Raw genomic sequence first — 24,553 nt, 5'->3', positions numbered from 1 at the left:
TCGATATCAAAGGATATTCACGAGTGAGCTTGGGGGTGAAGCCGGCGAATTTCTCGGTACGTGATAATTAACTCTTAACGATCTGACTTGGCACGGGGTCAAGCCGGCGCGGTTCTAAAACGAATATCACGTTGCAAATTGACGTAATCCCTCGACGAAGATCTTCCCCTCTACTCGGATAATTAATCAACCCAGCTCCCACTCGAACCCGAGATCTCGCGTAATGACACGGCTGCTGAGTCTTTGCCAACTCTAAGGAACATTTGCCCTCTATGTATTCTTATATACACGTATATAAGTGTATATAAAGCCGACCCTTTTGGATTTTCTTATAACCGACAATGTATGCTTTAACATCCTCGCCATAAATTTTCGTGATTGTATAAAACTGCGCTGATATTTCGGTGTGTTTGTGTTTGTAAGTTTTTACACACACCCACTCTGTCTCTTTTCTCTATATATATATATATATATGTATATTCTGGGATGTACTCTATACAGCCACCCACTAGTGTATTTACTGAGTTTCAGAGAGAACTACTGATCTAAGTACTAAAAAACTGGCATTTCCAGTTGGGCAGCCAGGTCATCGCAATTCGATGGTATATGCCAGATCAAATCGATTCCAAGCGATTTTCTTTGCCGCCACACTAGTGGTATATCCCGTAAAAACGCATTCAATGAACCAGTCTGTTCATCCATTACTGGACAATCTACCTCTAGGAATTTTTATCAAATATACTTTATATAACTTTATCGATAATAATAATAACAGTTATTATTACTATATCGTGAGAGAAATCCAAACTGTTAGCTTGAGGCGTTAGAGTCCTAACAGATATCACATTTATTATGAATTTTATATAATATCCATTTTACTCTGTTTTTTTTTCTTGTTTGTCGTAATGAAATGACAAATAACATTTTTTAATAATAAAACTTGGGATATTATTTTTCGAAAATTTCCATTTTACGATTAAATTTTTTCAGTTGGCTTAACTCGATCTGTCACCGTTGAATCTTTTAAAGAAAAATAAAATTTAAATAAAAAACTGTGTCGCACTGTAATTTTATTTTGTATTTTTTATTCGCGAACCTGTTTTTCTTATATAATTATATAAAAATGTTTGTGTAAAAAGATACGAGATAACTACGTTTTTATACGAGTATATAAACGCTGTCTTTATGTTAAATTTTATGACTTCATTATAAAAAATTATTTTAAACTTTTCTCTTGGAAAATTTCGAGTTCTCGAGAAACGAAGTAATTGGATTCAATTAAATTCTTCAATTTCTTTCTTCACTAGTTGTCAATGTTTAAAGGTCTGTAAAGTCTATTGTCATCTTTGTCAAGAGCTCTTGGAGTTGACGTACTTCTGTGATGAAAAATTTTGCTCAAGATATTCACAAAATTAATTTACCAATTAAAGTATTTCTTATTAAAAGCAAAAAGTCTCATCAGTTCTTACAATGACTTGAACTGTTTTTTATCATTCGATCGATTAATTTTTTCCGGAGATATCGCGGATTAAAAATCGATTTTTCTCAAGCTTTAATCTTCACTCAGAGCGACCAAACTGATCAGTATCCTCACCAAGAGCCAGAAAGTGTCGAGAAACATTCAAAACTGCTATCGGCTAATTTATTACCACAATTATATTCTTTTTTCCCGTCAGACAGATTTATACACTGTAAAAAATCACCGGGGTAAGTCCAAACGGTGTAGGTGTTAAAATCGGCGGTGTTAAATTTCAACACCGAAAGCGGTGTGAAAATAACGCCACCGCCGGTGTAAATATTATGTACCGGTGTTAAAAAAAGATCTCCGGTGTTAAAATAACGCCGCTGCCGGTGTAAATATTCTATACCGGTGTTAAAATAATGCCGCCGCCGGTGTAGATATTCTTTACCGGTGTTAAAATATTTCACTTTGTAAATATTTTTACCAACTCGATCACTATACTTGTTAATAAATGATATTTTTTAATTATTTTCATAAAGAACTGACATTTTTTGTGTTTTATAATCTTTAAAGTTAATATTCCAAGCGGACGCAGTTTTGCCTGCTTTTACACCGGTATTACTCTGCTTTTACACCGATTTTACTCCGCTTTTAAACCAGTTACCCCGATTTAACACCGGTTACCCCGCTTTTACACCGATTTTACTCCGCTTTTACACCAGTTACCCCGATTTAACACCGGTTACCCCGCTTTTACACCGATTTTACTCCGCTTTTACGTCGGTTACCCCGATTTAACACCGGTTACCCCACTTTTACACCGATTTTACTCCGCTTTTACACCAGTTACCCCGATTTAACACCGGTTACCCCGCTTTTACACCGATTTTACTCCGCTTTTACACCGGTTACCCCGATTAACACCGGTATTTTTAACACCGGTGAATTACTCCTCTTACACCGGTGTAATTTTATTTTAACACCGGGCGGAGTTAAAATGAGTCCATTTTTAACACCGCTCTTTTTACAGTGTAAGAGAATCTTTTTACACCAAATCTTTAGCTGTAAATGAGAAAAGAATTAAAATTCTCTGTGATACCTGGTACATCAAAGGTCGCTTCAGTCTCGAGGTCAATCAATAGTTTCATCTTCAGCTGAATTCCACCAATAAAGTTATTTAATAACAACCGTTCCAAACCCTGTCTTTCCATTAATTAATATTATTGTCAAAAAAAGTAAACGTAATGATAGACAATAATTTCTCAACAAAATTGATTATTAAATGGGTCAGCATAAAATTAATTCATGATGGTTAAACCGCAATTTGTGAATTTGTTCACGTGAATTAACCACAACATGGACGCAGAGAGCAAATATTTAGCGGAAATTACCTAGGTTATATATAACCTCTTACCCTCATACACACATACAAGGTTATATTTCTGTTGCTTCACCCGTATCGCCAAAGTAACGTTTGTATTAACCTTTATTCCTGGTGGGAAAGGATTTGGCAACGGTAACTTGGCGTTTGTATAAAGTATACGACGAGGCTGCCTGGTTGCCTCCTGCTGAAGTTTCTGCACCGTTTATGTTAAATCTGCATAACTGTTCGAGCGAATTTCCGAGTAGAGCTAGAGATTTAAGCTCGGAAAATAAGGTCTTCTCTCAAGACACTACACCGCACTTTTCAGCTTTCCCACCCGGCGCTCGGTAGGTCTCTCAACACATTTTGATATACGCGCGGACCTCCAGCAGCAGTACCAGGACCCGTCGACGGACCTTGCCGTGGCAGTAGCAGTAGCAGTAGCCAGCAAACTCTATTATATATGTAGATTTTATGCTCTAAAAGTGGCAAGAATTTTCTTAAGCTTTATCTTTCGCTGTTACTTAAATGTTTCTCTTAGGTACATATTAATTTGGGCGCTGGTGAGAGTGAAATTGCCAGTCCACGCGGCTTAACACTCAACGACCTCAGTTGGCACGAAATCCATTTAATACGCCAGGAGGCCAATATGACGTTACAAATTGATGGTATTCATATCACGAGAACACTATTGCCTGGAAAATTTTTTGTTTTAAATATAATGTACGGGGTTTTTATCGGAGGACAAGGCGAATTTCACGAGCTATTTCTAGGTGAGCATATAACTCTTACTTTATATAACTTATTCCTGTATAATAAACATACTTGAGAGTCAGCAAGATTATACTTATGAATTGTGTATGCTTTATTTTCTTCTTAGAGAGTTTCTTTCACGGTTTTTAATCGCGTAAATACTACTTTAGTCTCTTTAAAGCACATCTATTCAAGTATATTCATATATATTTTATAATATGTATGCCGAGGGTTTTTAAATTCCCTCTTGCTTTTCCCTCTTTTTTTAATACTTTTTCACTCTTCTTTTTAATTTATGAATGTATATGGGAATGAAGGCCACATAGTTTGAGCTTAAACCAACAATAGAAGAAGTAATCTTGGTAGATAAGACAAAAGCAAAAAATGATAATAAAAAAAAAGAAGAAGGTGTTTCTCGCTTTCGTCGTCTAATTCTCTTTCAAACAACCTAGGTCACCAAATTGAATACGATCAGCGCAAACAGCGACTTTCCTGGAACAATATTCCCGAGGCTAACCGGTGAAATTCAATTTACATATTCATGACAATTCATTTGTTCCTTGCGCGTTGTATAGACAAAATTTATCCGGAGAAGCTATATACGATAATTCTTTAGTTTTCTTTTCGAAAAATTTACCTCGGAACAAAGAACTAAAAATTGTCAATAACCCGAGCTCTATGTAAATTAAACACACTCTACGTACTTTTATTGCGCACATATTTTTTAATTAAAATTTTTTACTCCAGAAATTTGTTTTATCTCACGTGAATTTTTATTTGCGAAATTTATAAACTTTATTTTATTTTACGTCCATATTTGTCTCTAATTTAAATCTTCGGTTTTAATGATAGACATTTTCATTTTTTTTATTTTTGAAATTATGTTTCAGTATTTATGTAAAACTCATTAAAATTTAAAAACGATCGGGATTAAGTTTAACCAGCATATAGTAAAAAACGTTAATTAAAAAATCTAGAAAAAAATGTCTTCATTCCATATACGACTTTTTTGTCAGTTTCTTTGAAACAAAAATATGAAATGCAAATAATTTAAACAAAAATAAGTTAAAAAGTGAATAACTCGATTTGTATAATATTTAGAATTTTTCCCTGTTTCGAGTAATGATAAACCACTGTTGGATGTTTTATCAGACGACTTGCATACTTTAAAACGTATACCCACCCTCTCTGGCATGTACTTTCTAATTTGCATAAATAAATATTTAAGAAAGTTTTGGATGAAACATGCTATCTTTTCCGTGATGCATACTATACAACCAACTATCTGTGTCTACGTGAATCAACCGCTAAACTTTTTTTCTTTTTCATATATTCGCGCTTTGTTGTAACATAAATTGTTTGCATTGCATCGCTATCAAATTTTTTATCACTTCTTTCTTGTTTTTTTTTCGCCTTCAATTCATCAACTAATGGAAAGTTATTATTTATTTCAATGAGAGATCGGATAAAATTTATGAATAATCTTTCTCTTTTTACCCTTCATTTTTATATTTTCATTATAGAATATCTCAGAGCTTATAAGCTGTGAAATAAACATTTCGCGATATATATCACTAATGCTATCGGAAAAAAGTTATTTCAAAGATTTAATAAATAAATAAATACATTTTCCCTTAAACTTTCTTCCCGCTGAAATCTTTAGACAATTTTTTTTTTATGCACACAATAATGTTTATACTTATGGTGATAAACCTTTTTTATGTTTTACGCTTAAAATTTGTAATACCCTTTTTATTCAAACGATAAATAAATATGTATAGGTCACACGGAATACATGCGCGGATGTATGGCGGATATTATTTACAATGGAGCAAATGTAATAGAATATACCAAGTCGCGACAAGGAAAATCAGAAGCTAGCGCAGTTACGTGGGGCTGTTCAAAGGTATTTGACGCAACAAAAAAAACGGAAATAAGTTTTCTTGAAGAGGGTGCATTTCTATCGATTTCGCGGCCAATATCGCGCACCGGCTCGAGGTAAATATTTTTATTTTTAAATATCCATTTACACTTGACACTAAAGAGATGAAATATAAATCTCACAGTTAATGTCTACATTTTCATTATCATTGTTTTTTTTTTTTTGAATAAATGGAATACAGCTTTACTGATCTACTTTATTGACATCTAATTATTACAATATAGGTAACGCTTCATTAATTATTATTAACATCTTCAGACTCAATTTCTAAATGAAAAATCTGTATATCGGTTGACCCTGCGGGCCAGTCCTAAAACTTCCAGCTGTTTTCGAGCTTGAAAATGGTTTTGTATGCCGTTCTTTTCGAAAAAAATTGTTTTTTACCATTTTTTTTCAACGTTATCTATCAAATGAATAAATCGATTAAGACGGTTGAGGTCGCAATCGACGCGTTTTATCAAGTTCTAAAGCTGATCGAATTTTGAATTCGATGTATCGAGTTGATTTTGAGATATTTAAAAAAAAAAATTTTTTTAATTCTTTCGACAACGGTTCTCTTGAATGAATGAACCGATTTTGATGGTTGAGGTGGCATTCGACGCGGCTTATAAAGCTCTAGAGCCCAGTCGATTTTGGAATCAATCCATCGAGCACATTAAAAGTTATCCAAAAAAAACATTTTTGAAAGAATTGTATTTTTGGAATATCTCTGAACGAGCCGTACCGATCAAGATCAATTTTTCACAGCTCCAAGATATTGACAAGCCGCGTCGAATGACACCTTAAAGTTCAAAATCGGTTCATCCGTTCAAAAGATACAGGTATTTACATACGTACGTACGTACGTACATACATACATACATACATACACTCGGACATCATCTTGAAATTAGTCAGAATAGCTTCCTAAGACCTCAAAACGTCGACATCTGATGAAAATTCGATTTTCGTAAGTCGGACCGAAACCAATAACTTCCCAAATTTATGTACCTGAAGATCGAAACGTTTTTCACACAACGAAAATGAAAATAATTCCTGAAATTTGTGTCTAAAGGCGAATTTAGGGGTAGTTGGGGGGTGGCCGGTCATTTTCGGGTGACGTGCGAAATATTTCCGAAATTTAGATCCAGTAGATTTTTTACTTTTCATTTCTTTTTTCTTATTTTCGTTGCGCAAAAACGTTCCGATCTTCAGGTACATCCAAATTTTTGAAATTTTACAATTTTCTTAGCGGGAAGTTTAAAAATACATGGAGAAAAGTAAAAAAATGTCAGACCAGTAAAGCCGTATTTTTTTTATTCAAAAAAAATATATAAGACTGATCGCGAAATAAATAAAATTATTATTATTATTATCATTGCATTATAGTATTATCATTTTAATAAATATATTTTTCTTTATTTTTATATTCTTGACATCTAGAACTTTTGTCATGCACAGCACAACCTCGTTATGAGGCCCTTGTCTATCTCATTTATGAAACGAAATAAAAGTAGATATCTGCCGTTGAAATAAGACAGACAGATTATCTCTTATAACGAGGTCGAATTACATTTCAAATAATATTTAAATTGATATAGGATAATAAAAATACATTTCATATATCCACGTAAAACTACTCCTTTAATTTTATTGGTATTATTTTTTTTATTTTTTTCAATTTTATCTCTTACACTCGAATAAGCCTTTTTTATATGAACTTTGTACTATATTTTTTTACATGGCGTATTTTTACGCTGTATTACTTTACAAACGATGAAAATTATCAGAGGAATTTAATTTTACGGCAAATATAGAGGAAGGTATTTGTCATTTTAAAAATCAAAAACCTTTGTAGTTATTATTCACGAAAAAATATATGCAATAACGAGTAAATTGTTTCATTGAAATAATTAAAAAATTAATCATACGCCACTCATAGTATTTTCTTTTGAAATTAAATGTAAAATAAATAAAAATTAAAATAACAACATTTGATAGAACATTAAATTCAAATTAATCAAAAATTTGTTTTAATTTTGCGTTATTTATAAATAAACGAAAATATTCATCATCAGCTCTGATTTTTTCCATTAACATTTCAATGCTCAAAGAGAAATTCATTGAATGAAAACCCTCTATCAATAATTAATTGGAAACGGATTAATTGATTTCTCTATTATCTCTCGACAAAAATTCTATAGTCAAAGTAATTAATTTGCAAATAGCAAATATATCAAACTAGCTATTAATATTTTTTAACGTATTTCTATATACATAATATATATTATACATCCATTTAACATTAAATTAGTTGTCATATGACAAGCAATGATATAGAGTAGTAAGCAACAGTGATATGATATTGGAGTATTCCATTGTGAACATCGTGTCACCGCATTGCAGATGGGAATTCGAGTTGAAAACGACCTCAGAGATGGGACTACTGCTGTACAACGCAGGACAAGCATCTCACGCTGATTATTTGGGCATTGAATTGCATGAGGGTAAAGTGCGACTGTTAATGAACAAAGGCAACGGCGCTACTGAACTGATTCACTCAGCGGCTGTGAAAGATGGAAAATGGCATAAAGTAATAATAGATTTTAGTCCAACAATAATTGGTATCAGTATCGACGAGAAGCCTGCCGAACAGCTGAATTTACCATCCGGCGGAAATCGATACTTGGACTTGGCCGAAACGTTGTATATCGGAGGCACAGAGCTCAATAAACAGGCACGGGCTATTGCTAGAGGGATCAAATCAGGTGACCGCAGTTACAAGGGTTGTCTCAGAAACATGATTCTGGATTCCTCCGAAATCGGTCTGCCTGAGGTTAAAACGAGCCAAGGTATTGTCGCCGGATGCATTTGGTCTTACCCGTGCATCGAAAAGCGCCCGTGCATACCGTCAGCAACCTGTTCACAAGTCGGAGTCGACTCGTTTGAGTGTACCTGTGATCAACCCCATTGCGTCACGTCTAATTACGCCGAGAGCACTACGGTGAGTTAGCTTGTCATTTATTTAATTATTATTGCACCTGTAACTTTGCCAACTGTTTGACTATTGAAGACAATAAGACACTGAGACGAGCAGAACGTGACGTTAATTTTTAAGTTATTGTAATTCAGTTTAATGTTTGAGATCTATTATAGAGATAATAATAATGTGATGATGCAAATTTCAAATAATTGACGACTGATGCTGATGGTAAGTTAGTTGATACGTTGGTTAATAGACAGGTAGTATAGCCTACGTGTAGGTATATTAGGAAAGTACATATTGCTTTGGTGTATGTACACATAGATAGAGAGATACACGATGATCGAAATTGGATGTGATACTAATTAGTGATGATACTCGGGCTTAGGGATAATTTTCCCGTGAATAGTGTTTGAAATGGGTGTATTTCACAATAGGCATCCTGTTTACTCGGCACGCGGTTTGCGGTTGTCGTCGAACGAGAGTGCTGATTTGCGGAACCCGCTATTCAAGAGCTAACGAGTTTGTAACTCTAGTTTATCGAATGATTTGTGTAATCCGATACTCTGTTTAGAAAAATTAACTAATTGACCTTTTAACCCGCGCAACCTCATTATTATTCAAGTTAATTTAAAGTTCACTTTTTCGGTCACAGTCTGATAACTTTGACAGACTGTTTTAAAAAACCAGACCTGTCCTATTGACATTTTTAAACTAATGACCATTCAGCTGCATAAAAAACTTGAATTTTTTATTAAAAAATTTCAAACAATAATAATTCATACGCATGAGTTATGATTCTGTTTAATCTTCTTTTTTATATTTTAAAAACTTTTTTAATATTCTGCTTTTCAATTTTTTATTTTTATCATTATTATTATTATTATTTTACATCGATAATAATATCATTCACGTCATTCAATAAACCCTTTTTTTCATATTTATTTTATACTATTTCATGCATTTTTATTAGCTCTTCATCAATATATTTACCCATCTCTAACAAAAAATTTTTACATAAAAATATTTCCTCCCTCAATCGAAATCTACAATATTTTTGTTTAATTTGTTCTGCCAGGTTCGTTCATTTAAATATTTCATTTTTTTTTTCATTAGTATCAATTTAGTCCATTAAATTATTTTTAATCAAAAAATACAAATTTACATTTGAAGTACAAATAAATATCAATCAAATTTAATCCGTTTCAAAACCCTTTATATATATATATATACACATTTTTAAAAAATAGTAATTGAGTTATAATTAAATATATAAAGTTCAAACAATCGACGTTTGTATGATATTTGATATTTATCCAGCAACGATACGATAAAAATGTATCAACAAAAACATGATTTGAGCTCCGTAGTTTATTATATATATTGATATAAATATAGATATCTATAAATCGATAAAATAGTAAAGAACATTACGACAATGGGAAAATTTATTGAGTGTACTAGTATATTGTATTGTTCATCGTACAAGAATATCAATATCAAGTTATGTATCTATATATATATAGATATGTATGAGTAACCGTATCGAGCATTGAAAAGTCTATTGGATAGATTGGAATAACTCCCGTCGGAGACAGAAATCGTTTCTTTGTAAGCTCCCGCGATGTACGATGCTCGTCTCGCAGGAAATCAAGCCATTTTATACGATTCCCCGGAGTATCAACAACGCACAGGGTTCTTTCAAGCGGGTTAGTTTAACAACTTTGATCTTTTCTTGTACAAAATAATTCGAGTTGCCAACAACTACTCGCCGAGTTTATATATATCTGTATATACACATTTAACTTACAGACAATAACAGTTCATATAATAACAATAGAATCTGTACCAACAAACAACAAACATCTAGCCCACAATACTGCTGCGACTAGACAACAAGTAGATAATTATTGCCGGCAGACGATAAAATTTGTAAATACCTGGGTCTAGTCATTGCATTATCATTGCAGGTAATTAGCACAATAACAGTGTTGTTCATTGCAGGAGAACGGGAGTTTGGCTCTAGATCTGGAGATCGTGGCGGTGAAGAGCATTGTGGTAGCAGAAGGCGAGCATGCATTTGTTACGAGGAACACTATTGCAATGGTACTGGACATTGCCAAGTACGGCGTAAACGAGGACGGGATAATTTTCAGCCTGGCCATACCGCCAGAACACGGTAGGCTGACCCAAGATTCAACCACAACGTCCGTACGTTCATTCACGTTACACGACGTTTACAGAAACAAGGTATGCATCTCAACATTTAATTGCCGATAAATGACGACCGTAAATCTTTTGAAGCCACCGAGTACATTTTTTATTTGCTTTACCGCGAGCTTTTTAAAAAGGACATCTATTTAAATAAAACTTTTCATTTGTTTGCTGATATGTTTTCTGACATCAAACGTTATTTATATATTTGCCGGGAAATAATTTATACTACGGTGTAAATATGTCTTTCGATCTTTGATAGTCATCTTCTTAAAAATAATAACTTACTCTATTTCGCAAGCTATATATATGCATAATATGCATACTGATGTATATTCTATTCACATATATAGATATATTGATGTTAGATATGCAAAGTTTCCAATTTCACCCGGTCACTGGTTTCGCGGTTGGCTCTTTAAACTTTACGTGAAAACTAAAGTTGCATTTCGCGAGCGTATATACTCTCATCTCTTCTCTTGACTGCTTTCAATACTTATATATATATGTATATATGTATGCAATGGCAGCAACATCACCTCGAGTATTGTCACAGACCCGAACAAACTTTGAATAACATTGCCGATATCGTTCGACTGTCCGCAAGAACTTTCGCGAGTCATCGATTGACTCGACACTTTTACATTGGCCAAAGTTAACTAATATTTGTACCTCCATACTTTTCGATTTTACTCCATGCCTCAGCTTTTTTTACGTCTTTTTGTTGATAAATTTTTCGGAAATCGAGAAAGTATAAATTTATCGATAAAAGTATCGCATAGCAATGTCAAGTGAATAAAAAGTGTGGAATAAAAGTTTTAGGAAAAAAATAAGTGGAATAAGAAACGAGGAGAGGAGAGTAAAAAAATTAAAGTGGTATATCCAGACTGGAGTTTGACAGTCTCTCGGCTAATCTTGTGGATCAGTGGAAGAAAGTGAAGCGATGGGTTTGTAAGCGTTGGCTGAGCAATCACGTGTTCGTCTTCTAATAGTCTCAGAGGATGGTCTATAGATAGGACGTGAGGAGGACTAACTTTAGAAGCATTGGGGAGAGAGAAAATGGGTGGCTGCTCAAGTAGAGGAGCACACCCGCGTTCGTCGACGGTTTTATATACTTTTGCGACTTCCCCAACGACTAAGCGTTTCTATATATATCTTATCCATGTATTCTCTACATGGATATATATATGTATCAAATATACATACAAGAAAAAATGTACATTTAATCTCTTCTTTCTTTACCATTTATTATATTCCCCCTACTATATATATATATATATATATACATCAAGTATATGTATAAATATTTCTTTATAAAATTAATTTACCCAAGTAGCGTATGTTACCTACACACTCACGGGACTTATCTTGCCTGGCAACTTTGTACCGTCGACTTTTGAATTAATTTCCCGCAACTTTATTTTTCCTAGTGGACTACTTTTTATAATATAATTGAGTCTGACAACCCTTGCGGTGGAGGAGAAAGAGGTGCTGGTATATATGCTAATTGTCGCATTTTTAATGAACCGCGACTTTGTTTTAAGTGCCTCATGATTGGAGGACTTGATAAAACTTGAATGTTTATTATCATTATTGTATTTCATCTCCTCTTTTTGTGTCTTCATTTAACTCAGCATTTACCGCTTTTTATTAATAATTATTTTTTACTTTTTTACTCTCAATACTCGTTTATTTTTCTGAAGTAACGTTGAAAGAGATTACAAATTGAATCACAGATCCAGTACGTACATGACGGTAACGAAAGCCCGGAGGATTCCATGATATTGGAGTTGAAGCTGACGGCTGGAATTGGCTTTACGCTTCCTGGATATCTTCAGAGCCGTCTGAGGTTCCCCCTTAGTGTCAATGTAACACCGGTGAACGACCCGCCGCTTCTTGAAATACCGACCACCAAGGTCCTCAGACTAGCTCAAGTAAGTAAACGAGTCACTAAAATATTACTTTCAGAAGTTCAAATAAAATTAATGTATATTATACATATACATATATATGAAAACAAAAAAGCTCTTAGTTATTTTCCACGTGGCTTACGATTAACTCTCCGTCATTCGCATTTTTTCCGCACGGCTCAACCTCAAAGGAATTAATAGCAAAAAAATTTCAATTAGAGTAAAAAAAAAAAATTAAGTTTGTATAATGAACCGTATAATAAGTTAATAAATGTTTGTTTAGTGTAAGTTGGGAAGGGTTAAGTAAGTCGTAAAATGGCATTATACTTGGGCCATGAATTAAAACCCGGCACATATCGTGTTTATAATTGGAATAACGGGAGCTAAAGAACGTTAAAACCGCTTTAACCAAGCGTTTAAACGTATTCTGTACCAACCATTGCCGTTTGACAAATTAACTAAATTACTTGAACCGCACGGCGGTCACGTAAATTGTATGTTTGAAATTAATCAATATGACAATTTATGGATGGACATATCATCTATGTACACAAAGAAGTACGCATATGTATGTATATATATATTAGGGTGGCGCAAAAAAACCGACTATTTTTTGTTTTGAGAAGCCTGTCCAAAAATCAGCTCGATAAAAAATTTTCAAGAGGTCGCTCACGAATTTTGAAAATATCAAAAATAATCGAAATCCGGATTTTTATTTGTAAATTTTTTTCTTTCTCGCGGCAGCAATAGTTTATATTGTAAAATCATGACTATACTGAAAATTTCAGCCCAAAATTTGAATATTTGAACGGCGCTCAAGAATTTTGAATATTAACTGATAATATGTAACTAATAGTTTGAATTAGTTTTTATATTTTTTTATAACTCAATTATTGTCATTTCACTTGAATATAACTTTTGCATAACCAAAAATATACAGGACAGTCTTAAACAATAAAATTTGGTAAGTTTTGAATAAGCGAAAAAACCTACAAATTGAATTAAAAAATAAAAAAGTATGTAAAAAACTTATTATTTCTATTTTTCGGGTTATATTTTCATTCATTGTCATGCAAATTGATGGTGAAAAAATCGAGAAGCTTTATTATTAATATTTAAGGGTCGCTCAAAAACGTCCAAAAGACAGCACTCGGAAACATTCAAAATTCTTGAGCAAGGTTTAAATATTCAAATTTTGGGCTGAAATTCTCAGCGTAGTCATGATTTCACAAATATAAACTATTGCTGCCACGAGAAAGAAAAAAATTTATAAATAAAAATCCTATTTCGATTATTTTTGATATCCTCAAAATTCGTGAGCGACCTCTTGAAAATTTTTTATCGAGCTGATTTTTGGAGAGGCTTCTCAAAATATCGTAAACCAACAAATTTTCATGCGAGATCAAAAAAAATTGTCGGTTTTTTTGCGCCACCCTAATTTATATAGAGGAGGGTGGGGCAGAGCGGCCCCCCTGAAATTTTGACCAAAAAAAAAATTTTTTTTTTTTCGACTAATTACTATAAATCCGATATGTTTGCGCATTTTTTCCCCTACGCATGACATTTGGGACAAAATGGACAAGCCCAAAATTTTGAAAAAGTGATTTTTTCATATTTTTATCGTCAAATTAAAAAAAAATTATTATAATTCCACATTTCTAGCCCTACGCATAACACCTGGGGCAAAATGGACCAGCCGAAACTTCCGAAAAAATTATTTTTTCATATTTTTCGGCCGTTTCTCTATGTAAGAGGCAAATTTGGTCACTAAAAATTTATAAAAATTAAATTTTTTTTTTTAGTTGATAAATTTTTGAAATAAAGTAAAATCATAGAATTGATTTTTTTTTTTTGTTAAATAACAATTAGTAATTAAGGTAATCGAGAGTGAACGATTTTTTACGCTTTAAAAAATTTTTTTCTAGTAATGTAAAACCAAAAATAGTTGTCAAGAGAAAGAAATACATTCCTAATGATGAAAACAATTAAAAAAAAAAAAAAACGAAAAAAAAAATTTTTTATCACTTTTTGAAGGGGGGCCGCTCTGCCCCACAAAAAAAAAAAAAAAATTTTTCAGAATTTTGGCAAAATGTCCATAAATTTGTTCGAAATAGGACAAACGTAAAGTGATCATATGGTTGAAAGCCACAAAAAATAATAATTGGCTTAGGGGGGCCGCTCTGCCCCACCCTTCCCTATATATATATATATATATATTTATTGAATAGGTTTATATGGTTATTACTGTGCCTAGGGAACGCGAAAAACATTGAACAAAGAGTTGGTATGGACAGTGGATCCCGACACACCACCAGATATCCTCGTTTACACGGTGTTACGTACTGACATTGATGCTGGTCACGTTGAAAAAGTCAATCAATCATCGGCCGGTCCCATCGAGACTTTCACTCAGAGCGAGTTGGCTCGCGGACTCATTTCCTATGTTCATCATGGAAACAGTGAGTTTTATTATACGTTAACAATGTTATTTTTATCTGATTTATGTCAAACATTATTATGACGTATATATATAAATTTATTAACTCCATAATGGATTTAATTATTAAGCTGTTCGATAATTTATCAACGACTTATTTTGTTTTTAATTAACGAGCTCATTAAATTGATTGATGTTTAATTATACATTTTATAATTAAATTGAATTATTTTGCAGCTAAATCGAACGCCATGCTGGGCCTACAAGTGACTGACGGGAGGGAGACGAGTAAGCCGTCTTTTCTAAGAATATCTGCGTATCCACTACAGATAAAATTAAAACACAACACCGGCCTAGTGGTGGTACATCAGTCATTTTCATATTTAACACCAGCGAATATTTCCTTCGCAACAAATTCTGACGACACGAGTGTTGAAATATTATACAGCATCATGGTGCCTCCGCAGTACGGCGTCGTACAAAAATTCAAGTCCCAGACAAATTATTGGATAAATGTTGATAATTTCACGAACAAAGAAATTGAATCGGGTATCATAAGATATCTGCATAATGCCGCAAGTCCTGCTCAAGATGTTTTCAAATTTCAAGCGAGTGTAAGAGACGTTAAAACACAGCAAACTTTTGACTTCAAAATAACGTTTATTGATATGGAGCTGAAGGAAATAAACCGGGCGGCGCTCGGATTCACCGATGCCAAGGAAATTCATTTAACCAGTGGTTATTTAAAATATCAAACAAATCCATTGATAACTCTGTCGTCGAATATCGAATTCACGATATTAAAATTACCAAACTTTGGTAATATTATTATATATAATAATAATAATGAAGATCGTTATTTGGTTAAAGGCGATAAATTTACTCAAGAAGACATTGATATGGGTAAACTCAAGTATCGATTATTCAAGAGGGCATATTCGTCTATTGACGATGAAATTTTATTCCAAGTGAGTGCACCGCAATGTCAACCCTTGACTTCAAGTCTCTCAATTAAATATTCGATTGGCGCAAGCTCAAAGCCCTCATTCCCGTTGTCCTCCTCATTGTCGGCGTTACCATTTCACCCGCTCCCAGCTGCAGCAACTAAGGAGACGTTAAATGTTAAGGAAGGATCACAAGTAGCTTTGAGTATCACTCGAATAAATCCCAAAGATTATAAAGTGAATGGGCTGCTTTACAATATATCCCGACTGCCACATCACGGATCCCTGTCTATACAATGTGTTTCAAATCAAACATCGAGATCAAACATAATATCCTTTACTTCTGAAGAACTTTCAAGTCAATCAGTTTTTTACGTTCACGATGACTCTGAAACAACAAAAGATTCATTTCAGTATTTTTCGGTGTCAACTGACGACACAGATTTCATGTACGTCGGAACGTTTGACATCGACGTCACATTGATTAATGACAATCCACCGGAATCCTCAGTTAATGCGGTATTTGACGTTGTCATTAATGGCGAACGTGTGATAACAAACAAAGAATTGATGTACGTCGATCGCGACTTGGGGACCCGTCCTGAAGACTTGATTTATATTATTCGTAATGTCACTAATGGAGGAATTTATTCAGCGGTAGATCCTTCAAATCCCGCAAACCGAGTTCGTCTCGAAGAGTTTACTCAGCAGGATATTAATTATCGGCGTGTTTTATTCAAACATCAGGGCGATGATAACGGGTATTTAGATTATCAAGTTAGCGACGGTAATTTACGTACACAGGGTAGTTTAAGTATTCGAGCAAGTGCACCTTACGTCAGATTCCTTGAAAGCAATGCATCGATCGTGCAGTACAACGGTTCCGTTGTGTTCACAACAAAGGACTTTGATATTGCCACTAATGTCGACATCAACGATAAAGACGTTAAGTTCGCTATATCGAGCAGATCAAAGCACGGCGTGATATTGAAAAATAATCGCGAAGCGAGTGCATTCGATCGTGAGGAACTTGCGCAGAAGCTCATTTCCTATCGTCATTTAGGCGGCTCGATGACTAAAGACGAATTCCGTGTCAATGTTACGGTAAATGGCAAAGTGTCTGCTGAGACGAGAATCATAATAAAAGTTTATCCCAAAGGGTACTGGGAACCTCTGATTGTTCAGAGTAATCGTGTTATTCTAGTTGAAGAGGCAACGAGTGTTCTGATTAGTCGTAAGAATCTAGAAATCGGCCATCCGAAAATACCTTCAGCAGAGATAACTTATTTGATACGTGAGTGGCCGAGAAATGGTTATTTGGAAATACAAACACCGAGTGACGGGCACACCAGCAGCGGCAGCAGTAGTAGCAGTGAAGAGGCGAAAGATGACTACGAGGCAAATCTCGTAAGGCACTTTGATCAGAGTGTAATTAACGAGGGTCGTGTTTACTACGTACAGTCGGTTGCCAATCAAACTGAGGACAGTTTCGTTGTGGATGTTACCAATGGAATTACGTGGATGCGAGGTCTTGTTATTGATTTTATAATTATACCAGACAAACTTTACATTAAGGCTGCTAATATAACCGTCGTTGAAGGTAAAAATTCGATAATTGAACCCTCTAATTTTCATGTTATCACAACTTATTACACCGGAAAATTAACAGACTACCGCATTATTGACAAACCGAAACACGGCACGATAATGGATTCAGTAAAACAGAATCAGGTGAAAAAGTTTTCTCAAAAACATTTAGACGCGGGTATTATTTACTACAAACACAATGGGGATGAAAGTTACACGGATTATTTTCAAGTGATAATAACTGCGGGTGACAAAACAAGTCAACCTGTTGATGTCTGGATAAATATACAGCCGGTGAACGATCAACTTCCCGTTTTGTCAAATCAAACAAATATTAAACTGTGGCAAGGCGGCAGTGCTGTTATTACACCGAATAATCTCTCAGCCTTTGACAACGATACGCATCCAGCGGAAATTATTTATAATGTTACGATCATTAAAAATTTATATTTCTCGCTGGTTAATTCAACAAACATCGACATTTACAATTTTACACAGCAGCAAATCGATCAGTCGCTGGTATTAATAACGCATACCAATGGAACAGATGCATCTTTTAGCTTTGTGTTGTTTGATGGGTTGCACACAACACAACAGTACGACATTGTTGTCGAAACAATGCCGGTTAAATTGAGTATTTATAGAAATGATGGGCTTAATATTTTTCCGTTAACGAGAAAACCAATTACGGATAAACTACTGCTGGTAATGTGTACTGATAAACAACGCGAAATAAAATATATCGTAAGGCGTCCACCGCATCTGGGAAAAATAATAATGGAGACAAATGAGGGGACTTGGCAAGAAGTTGACAGATTTACACAAAAAGATTTAAATTACAGCAAAGTCACCTACGAACACACAAAACAATTTATGGATTTATCGACCAATGATTCATTTATTTTCGATGTGGAAACACCATTTGCTGAGATTATCAAGAATCAGGTAATAAATTGTATATTAAAAACTCACTGTAATTAACTTTTAAATTATTTCATCAACAAAACGTTTTGAGTAAACTTAATTAATACGTTTTTAATTATGTCCGTCACAAAAGCCTTTTGTTTGTTTAAATTATGCTAAAAATTTTCAATTTAAATGATTAAATTTTAAATTAAATACCTAATTGGTAATTTATTTTTAATTAGACTCGTATTATTAACAAACATTAATATAAATTTACGGATATTTAATTTTAAATAATTTGTTTTCAATTAAGATCCATTGAATTTCAATTATCAAATTCAAATTTAATTAAATACCAGTCATTATTATCATTATTTATTTCAGATATTTCAAATAGACGTTTCCGTATCAAGTGGCGGCTTGGGCCGCTATATCACAACGAATCCGGTGCACGTTGAAGAAGGAGGTACAGCCTCAGTATCGATGAATATCAGCGGGATTATAAAATATTTACGAACAAAAACCGGAATTGAAAATCCCGCGGTGTTATCGCGCTTAACAAATCAGCCGATCTATGGACACGTAATGCTGCTTCCTGATTTAAACATAACGACATTTACTCAGCCTCAAATCGAGGGCGGCAAAGTGGCGTACTATCATGATCATTCAGACAGTACTGAGGACAATATTAACTTCTCCCTCTATCTTACACCCGGGCACGTAATGCTGTGCAACGCAACTATTCCCGTGATTATCTCACCGGTAAACGACCAGCCATTCAAGCTGGTAACAAAGAACCCATTTATCACGGTTGTGCAGAATCAAACCCAAACAATAGACCGTGAAAGTCTGCTGACTACAGATGCAGATACACCACCGGAAGAACTGGTGTACGATGTCATATCAGAACCAACTGCCGGACGTCTTTTGCTGTTTACCTTTGAACAAAATTCCTCCGACGTACGACAAGTCACTAAATTTACCCAGCAGGACGTCGATTCAAACCGACTTGTTTACGAACACAATGGCTCTTCTCAAGCAGTAGTATTTTATTTCCGGGTTTCTGACGGACGATTCACGCCCGTCTACACCTTATTCAACGTCCACGTCCTACCAATAAAATTAAACATCACAACGGCCAACCCCGTGACGCTCCAGCAGGGCTTCAATATGGGGATCGTCACGGAAGAAAATATTATACTTGATACGAATGCCCGGCATGAGCACGTCACCTACGAAATAACCAGTCCACCAAGACACGGTACTCTCTACGTACGAGATGTTGCCGCGATAAAATTTAAACATCCTGATTTATTATCCAAAAGCGTTGTGTTTGTGCAAACAGATATGACCGCATCTAACGACAGTTTTATACTTTCAGCTCGATTAAGTGATTACGAGGTATGGGGTATTAAAGTAACTATAAAAGTTGTACCATTGATGATAATACGACCAATGCTGGCGTTTGCCGGTGATAAAAATCAGATAACGCTGAAATCAATGGACGCAACCCCATTAGCTGAAGCGACTAATGGAAATCCAATTTACCGTATAACCGGTAAATCACGATACTGTAAAATAAAACGTATTATAAGAAATTCGGGTGACAAACGCAGTACGAGAGAACGTGAAATATCAAGATTTTCACATCGTGATATCATACTTGGTGTTATTTATGTAGTTTGTCGTAGAATTCATACAACAGATACTGGAACTAGTAATAGCAATAGTAATGGTAATACTGGCGGTGCCTCTGGAGGGTTGCGTGATAGCTTCCATTTTACTCTCACTGCCGCGACATATCAACCAGCAGATGGTGTGCTAGAGATGAAGATTAAATCGGATCCTGAAGTGTCTAATAGTACGCTAGGAGGACCGATGGATCCAGTGGGACACGAAGGGGAAATGGCACTTGCCCCCAATATTAATCATGACTACATTCTCATACTGGGAATGCTATTGGGTGTATTTGTGCTCGGAATATTTACCATTATTTTGATACGCTGTCGGCACAAAAGGTACAAAGGTAATCAAGAGAATAAAACAAATGAACCGACTCCCACTGTGGGCGTAATACCCTTGCCGCGACCACCGGATCATTTGATGCCAGTTACACCGCATTTGAAGCGTTATGAACATGATCACATTGACATTAACTCGAGCACGCCTCTGTCAATGCACTCGTCTATCACGTCCTCGCTGCCACAGTGCAAGGTGATTCCTCTCAACCCACTAGACAGCATTGCTGGCTCAGATGCCGACATGTCTGCGAGGTATCCTTACGGTGTCGCGGACGCTGACGAGTGGAGTAGTTTTGATACGTCAGACCTCCCCCCACTGCCACTGCCTACAACCACACGCAGAACAGCTCCTTTACTGAGGAGAAATCAGTACTGGGTCTAGCATTCGGCCACATCGGGTCACTCCGATGTATCCCCGATGTCCCAACACGAACCCGGATAACCTTTTGCCCCGGGTACGTAAAATTATTTTAAATAAATAAATAACAAAAAAAAAAGACTGTAATTTCACTGGAACGACTAAATGCTCTAGGCGTTCTCGTCCGTTAATCGTTTTTGTAGACCTCTATAAGTTTTATATATCGCACTGCATTAAACATATTATTGAATAAAATAAAATAAAATGAAATGATTTCATTGAATTAAATAAATCAATATATTTCTCATTAAAAAAATTTGTCTGTTAAAAAATATATTTTTTTTTCGATTCTTCCTGTCAGTTATTTTTTTAAAAACTCAAAAAAAAAAAACATGTATAAAAATAGGTAAATGTAATAAAAGCATTCCAACGAGTTCCATAAATAAATGTAAAGTGTAAAATTACGTAGCAGGTGATTTTTTAATCGACAAATTTTTTTATTTGAGATTATTTTTATTTTTAAAAAACAATTATTATACGATTTATTCTCGGCCTAAATAGGCAGGTATACGACTCAGCCATAAGCGATCTTACCAAAAATATAACTTTACCCAATTGAAAGCAGCCGCATCATACTTACCTAGAAAATTCCCGCTCCAATAAAATATCTACCATCTCAAAATCTCTACCAGACAAAATACTACCAAGTTGCATTTATGAATAAACTTTGCCGTTTGAAATCCCTACTATCAACTTTAGAATATATATTTTACAGACAATAAATTTATTTTTAATTAATTGGGAATTATTTGGGAAGATTTAGGAATATGACTCTATTATTTAGGACGAATTAATTAATGAATAATAAGCATTTGGGATTTTAAAACTAAAACAATTCATAACTTTCTTCCCAAATAGTTTACTATTAGCTAACAAAAAAGTCGTATTAATTACATTTTCTAACATGCGCACTACATGTTCAAAGAATTTTAAATAATTATCCATTAATTAAGTAGTGCTGAATAATAAAATTATATTCCTAAATCTTCCCAAATTATTCCCAATTAATTAAAAATAAATTTATTTTCTGTAAAATATACATTCTAAAGTTGATGGTAGGGATTTCAAACGGTAGAGTTTAATGATACTGAAGTTAGCAGGCGTCTAATAATTTTTGGATTTTTTTTTAGACGATAAACCATAAGAAAAAAATTGCACCTGTAGTTTTTTAAATTTTTTACATGTGCATATTTTAGTTTTCTTTTTCTTCAAATTTAATTGTTCAAAAAAAATCCAAAAAATTTGAATTGTCTGCTAACTTCAGGATCATAGAGTGTATTCATAAATGCAACTTGGTAGTATTTTTTTTCTGGTAGTGATTGTATCATGGTAGATTTTTTCATTGGTAGAGATTTTGAGATGGTAGATATTTTATTGGAGCGGGAATTTTCTAGATAAGTATGATGCGGCATGTACCTGAAGATCGGAACGTTTTTTACGCAACAAAAATGAAAATAATTCCTGAAATTTGTGTCTAAACGTGACTTAAGGGGTAGTTGGGAGTGGCCTGTCGTTTTCGGGTGACGAGTGAAACATTTCCGAAAAATAGATCCAGTAGATTTTTATTTTTGCTTGGGTCACGTATGGCTGAGTCGCATATACCTGCCCCTAAATATAGCTTATCATTTTTATTTTATACCTGTCATAATGATAATGATAATAATTATAATGGTGATGATGATGATGAATGAAAATTAATTTTACCTTATTAATATTGATAATTACTATTTTTTAATAATTAAAATTGGTTATTAAATTTATTAATTAATAATTAATTGAATGTATATCGTGAGATATTTTATCGAATCATGTGTGCTGATAATATGGTGATTTATAATTGTATTCAACATCGAAAATCTTTTAATTTTATAATGCTGTATACAATTGTAATAGATCAATAATAATAATAATAATAATGATACTAATAATTAATTAATTATTAAAATAAATAAAATAATTATCTATGTTTGCACATGATAATTTATAAGAGTTATTAATTATAAATATATATTAATAAATATAACTAATTTTGTGTATAAATAAAAATAATGTCGTGATTAAAACAGAATATATAAATATATATAAATATAAATATTTAAAAAATACTGCGTGTTGTATGCGAGAGGCCTTCGATGCCGATTAAAAGAAATTATTTGTAGAAATTAATGAATAATATTAATTATTATAAAAAATATAACGATAATTTAACGCGTGTTTCAGTATTAAATATTTTGAAATTTATGAATGTTGAAATGAATGAGCTCGTTGGTTTTTACTGAGAGTAAGATGAAATAATAAAATCAATTGAATAAATAATGACATGTTACAAAGAGAATAAATTATGTCGTTTATCGTTAATAATCAATGACATTGACTGTTAATTTTAAATTAATCATTGCTGATGTATGGATTATCAAAACACACATTCAGAGTTTTAAATTTATGTCAATATAAGTGATATTAATTTAACTTTTTTAAATTGTTACTTTATATGCCTAGAATACACTTTTTTTGTATGGATACTTACGATAATTTAACTAGCAGACAACTGATATTTTTAAATTTTTAAATAAACGCGGGAAAAAAAATTAACTCAAGTTTCGCTTCGAGTTAATTTTTCATACATTTTTTTTTTTATTACATTCAAATTTTTTAAAAATATTGTGCGATTTTGAAACGTCACTGATATTAAAAATAAAATTGATTGGATGAAATTTTGACTAAATTTTTTCACTTAAAAATTCAACATTCGTAGAAAATAAAATTTAAAAATTCACAAACAAGACTTTCAAAATATTATGTGTGCACATTTAAAAATAACTCAATTTGTTAAAAATTTCAAAAATTACTTGATTTTAATAAAGAAAAAAATTTTAATAAAAAATTATTCAGTCAAATATTTATATACTTTTTTTTCTCAGTTTACGAACCCGGTTTTTTAATTTTTTACACAACTAAGGTCTGCTAATATTTTTATCACATATAATTTATAATATAGATTTAATAATTAATGATATGTTTGATAATTAGCAGATTATATAATAAAATAATCTAGGCCTTTTTTATATCCTACAAGCGAATCGATAAGAGTGCCATGATGTCTATATTATAAATAATATAAATATAAATATAAATAAATATAGAAAATTATAATAATAAATTTATAATAGTGATATGTATTTTCCCTAATCAAGTCGAATGAATATAAAAAAAACAGTGTACTCACATGTAATAAATCGAATGTCCAATGTTCACTTTTATTCGTCTCGATTTTTTTCATCAATACCCAGCTTAATATCAAACTGCGGTTCTATGGCTTTACTAATTTTTTTTAAACCACTGATGTCAAGGTCATTGACTTAAATTTCATGTACCCTAGACTTAGTTGAATAAATTTTTAATTATTTTATTAAATTTAAATATTTATTACGTAGTAATTAAAATAAAAATAATTATTTTTGTCAACTTACCGGCTCTTGGAGCTCCGGAGCCACGAGATTTAAAATTTTAATTAAAAATCACTTATTTTATTTCACTTTTTAAAAATTTATGAATAAATTAAATTTAAACTGGGAAATAATTAGATGATGTATCGAGTTTATTAAATTAAATTAAATTGAATACTGTACGGATT

The 24,553-nt window shown here is 33.2% G+C and overlaps 1 protein-coding gene across 1 annotated transcript in view; it reads left to right on the top strand.

Moving 5' to 3' along the window:
* The window catches only part of LOC130663509 (chondroitin sulfate proteoglycan 4), a 28,227-nt gene extending 7,229 nt beyond the window's left edge, over positions 1-20,998 (top strand). The window contains exons 4-11 of the mRNA XM_057462766.1: positions 3,367-3,598; positions 5,360-5,576; positions 7,906-8,503; positions 10,487-10,732; positions 12,433-12,630; positions 14,861-15,065; positions 15,281-18,519; positions 18,865-20,998. Of these exons, the coding sequence (XP_057318749.1) occupies positions 3,367-3,598; positions 5,360-5,576; positions 7,906-8,503; positions 10,487-10,732; positions 12,433-12,630; positions 14,861-15,065; positions 15,281-18,519; positions 18,865-20,883 (6,954 nt within the window). The 3' untranslated portion in view covers positions 20,884-20,998. The remainder of the gene's footprint in view (positions 1-3,366; positions 3,599-5,359; positions 5,577-7,905; positions 8,504-10,486; positions 10,733-12,432; positions 12,631-14,860; positions 15,066-15,280; positions 18,520-18,864) is intronic.
* Positions 20,999-24,553: the final 3,555 nt, after the last annotated feature.

This window comes from Microplitis mediator, chromosome 2 (genome assembly GCF_029852145.1).
Source record: "Microplitis mediator isolate UGA2020A chromosome 2, iyMicMedi2.1, whole genome shotgun sequence".
NCBI lineage: Eukaryota > Metazoa > Arthropoda > Insecta > Hymenoptera > Braconidae > Microplitis > Microplitis mediator.
This window is presented reverse-complemented; position numbering and strand designations above follow the sequence as displayed.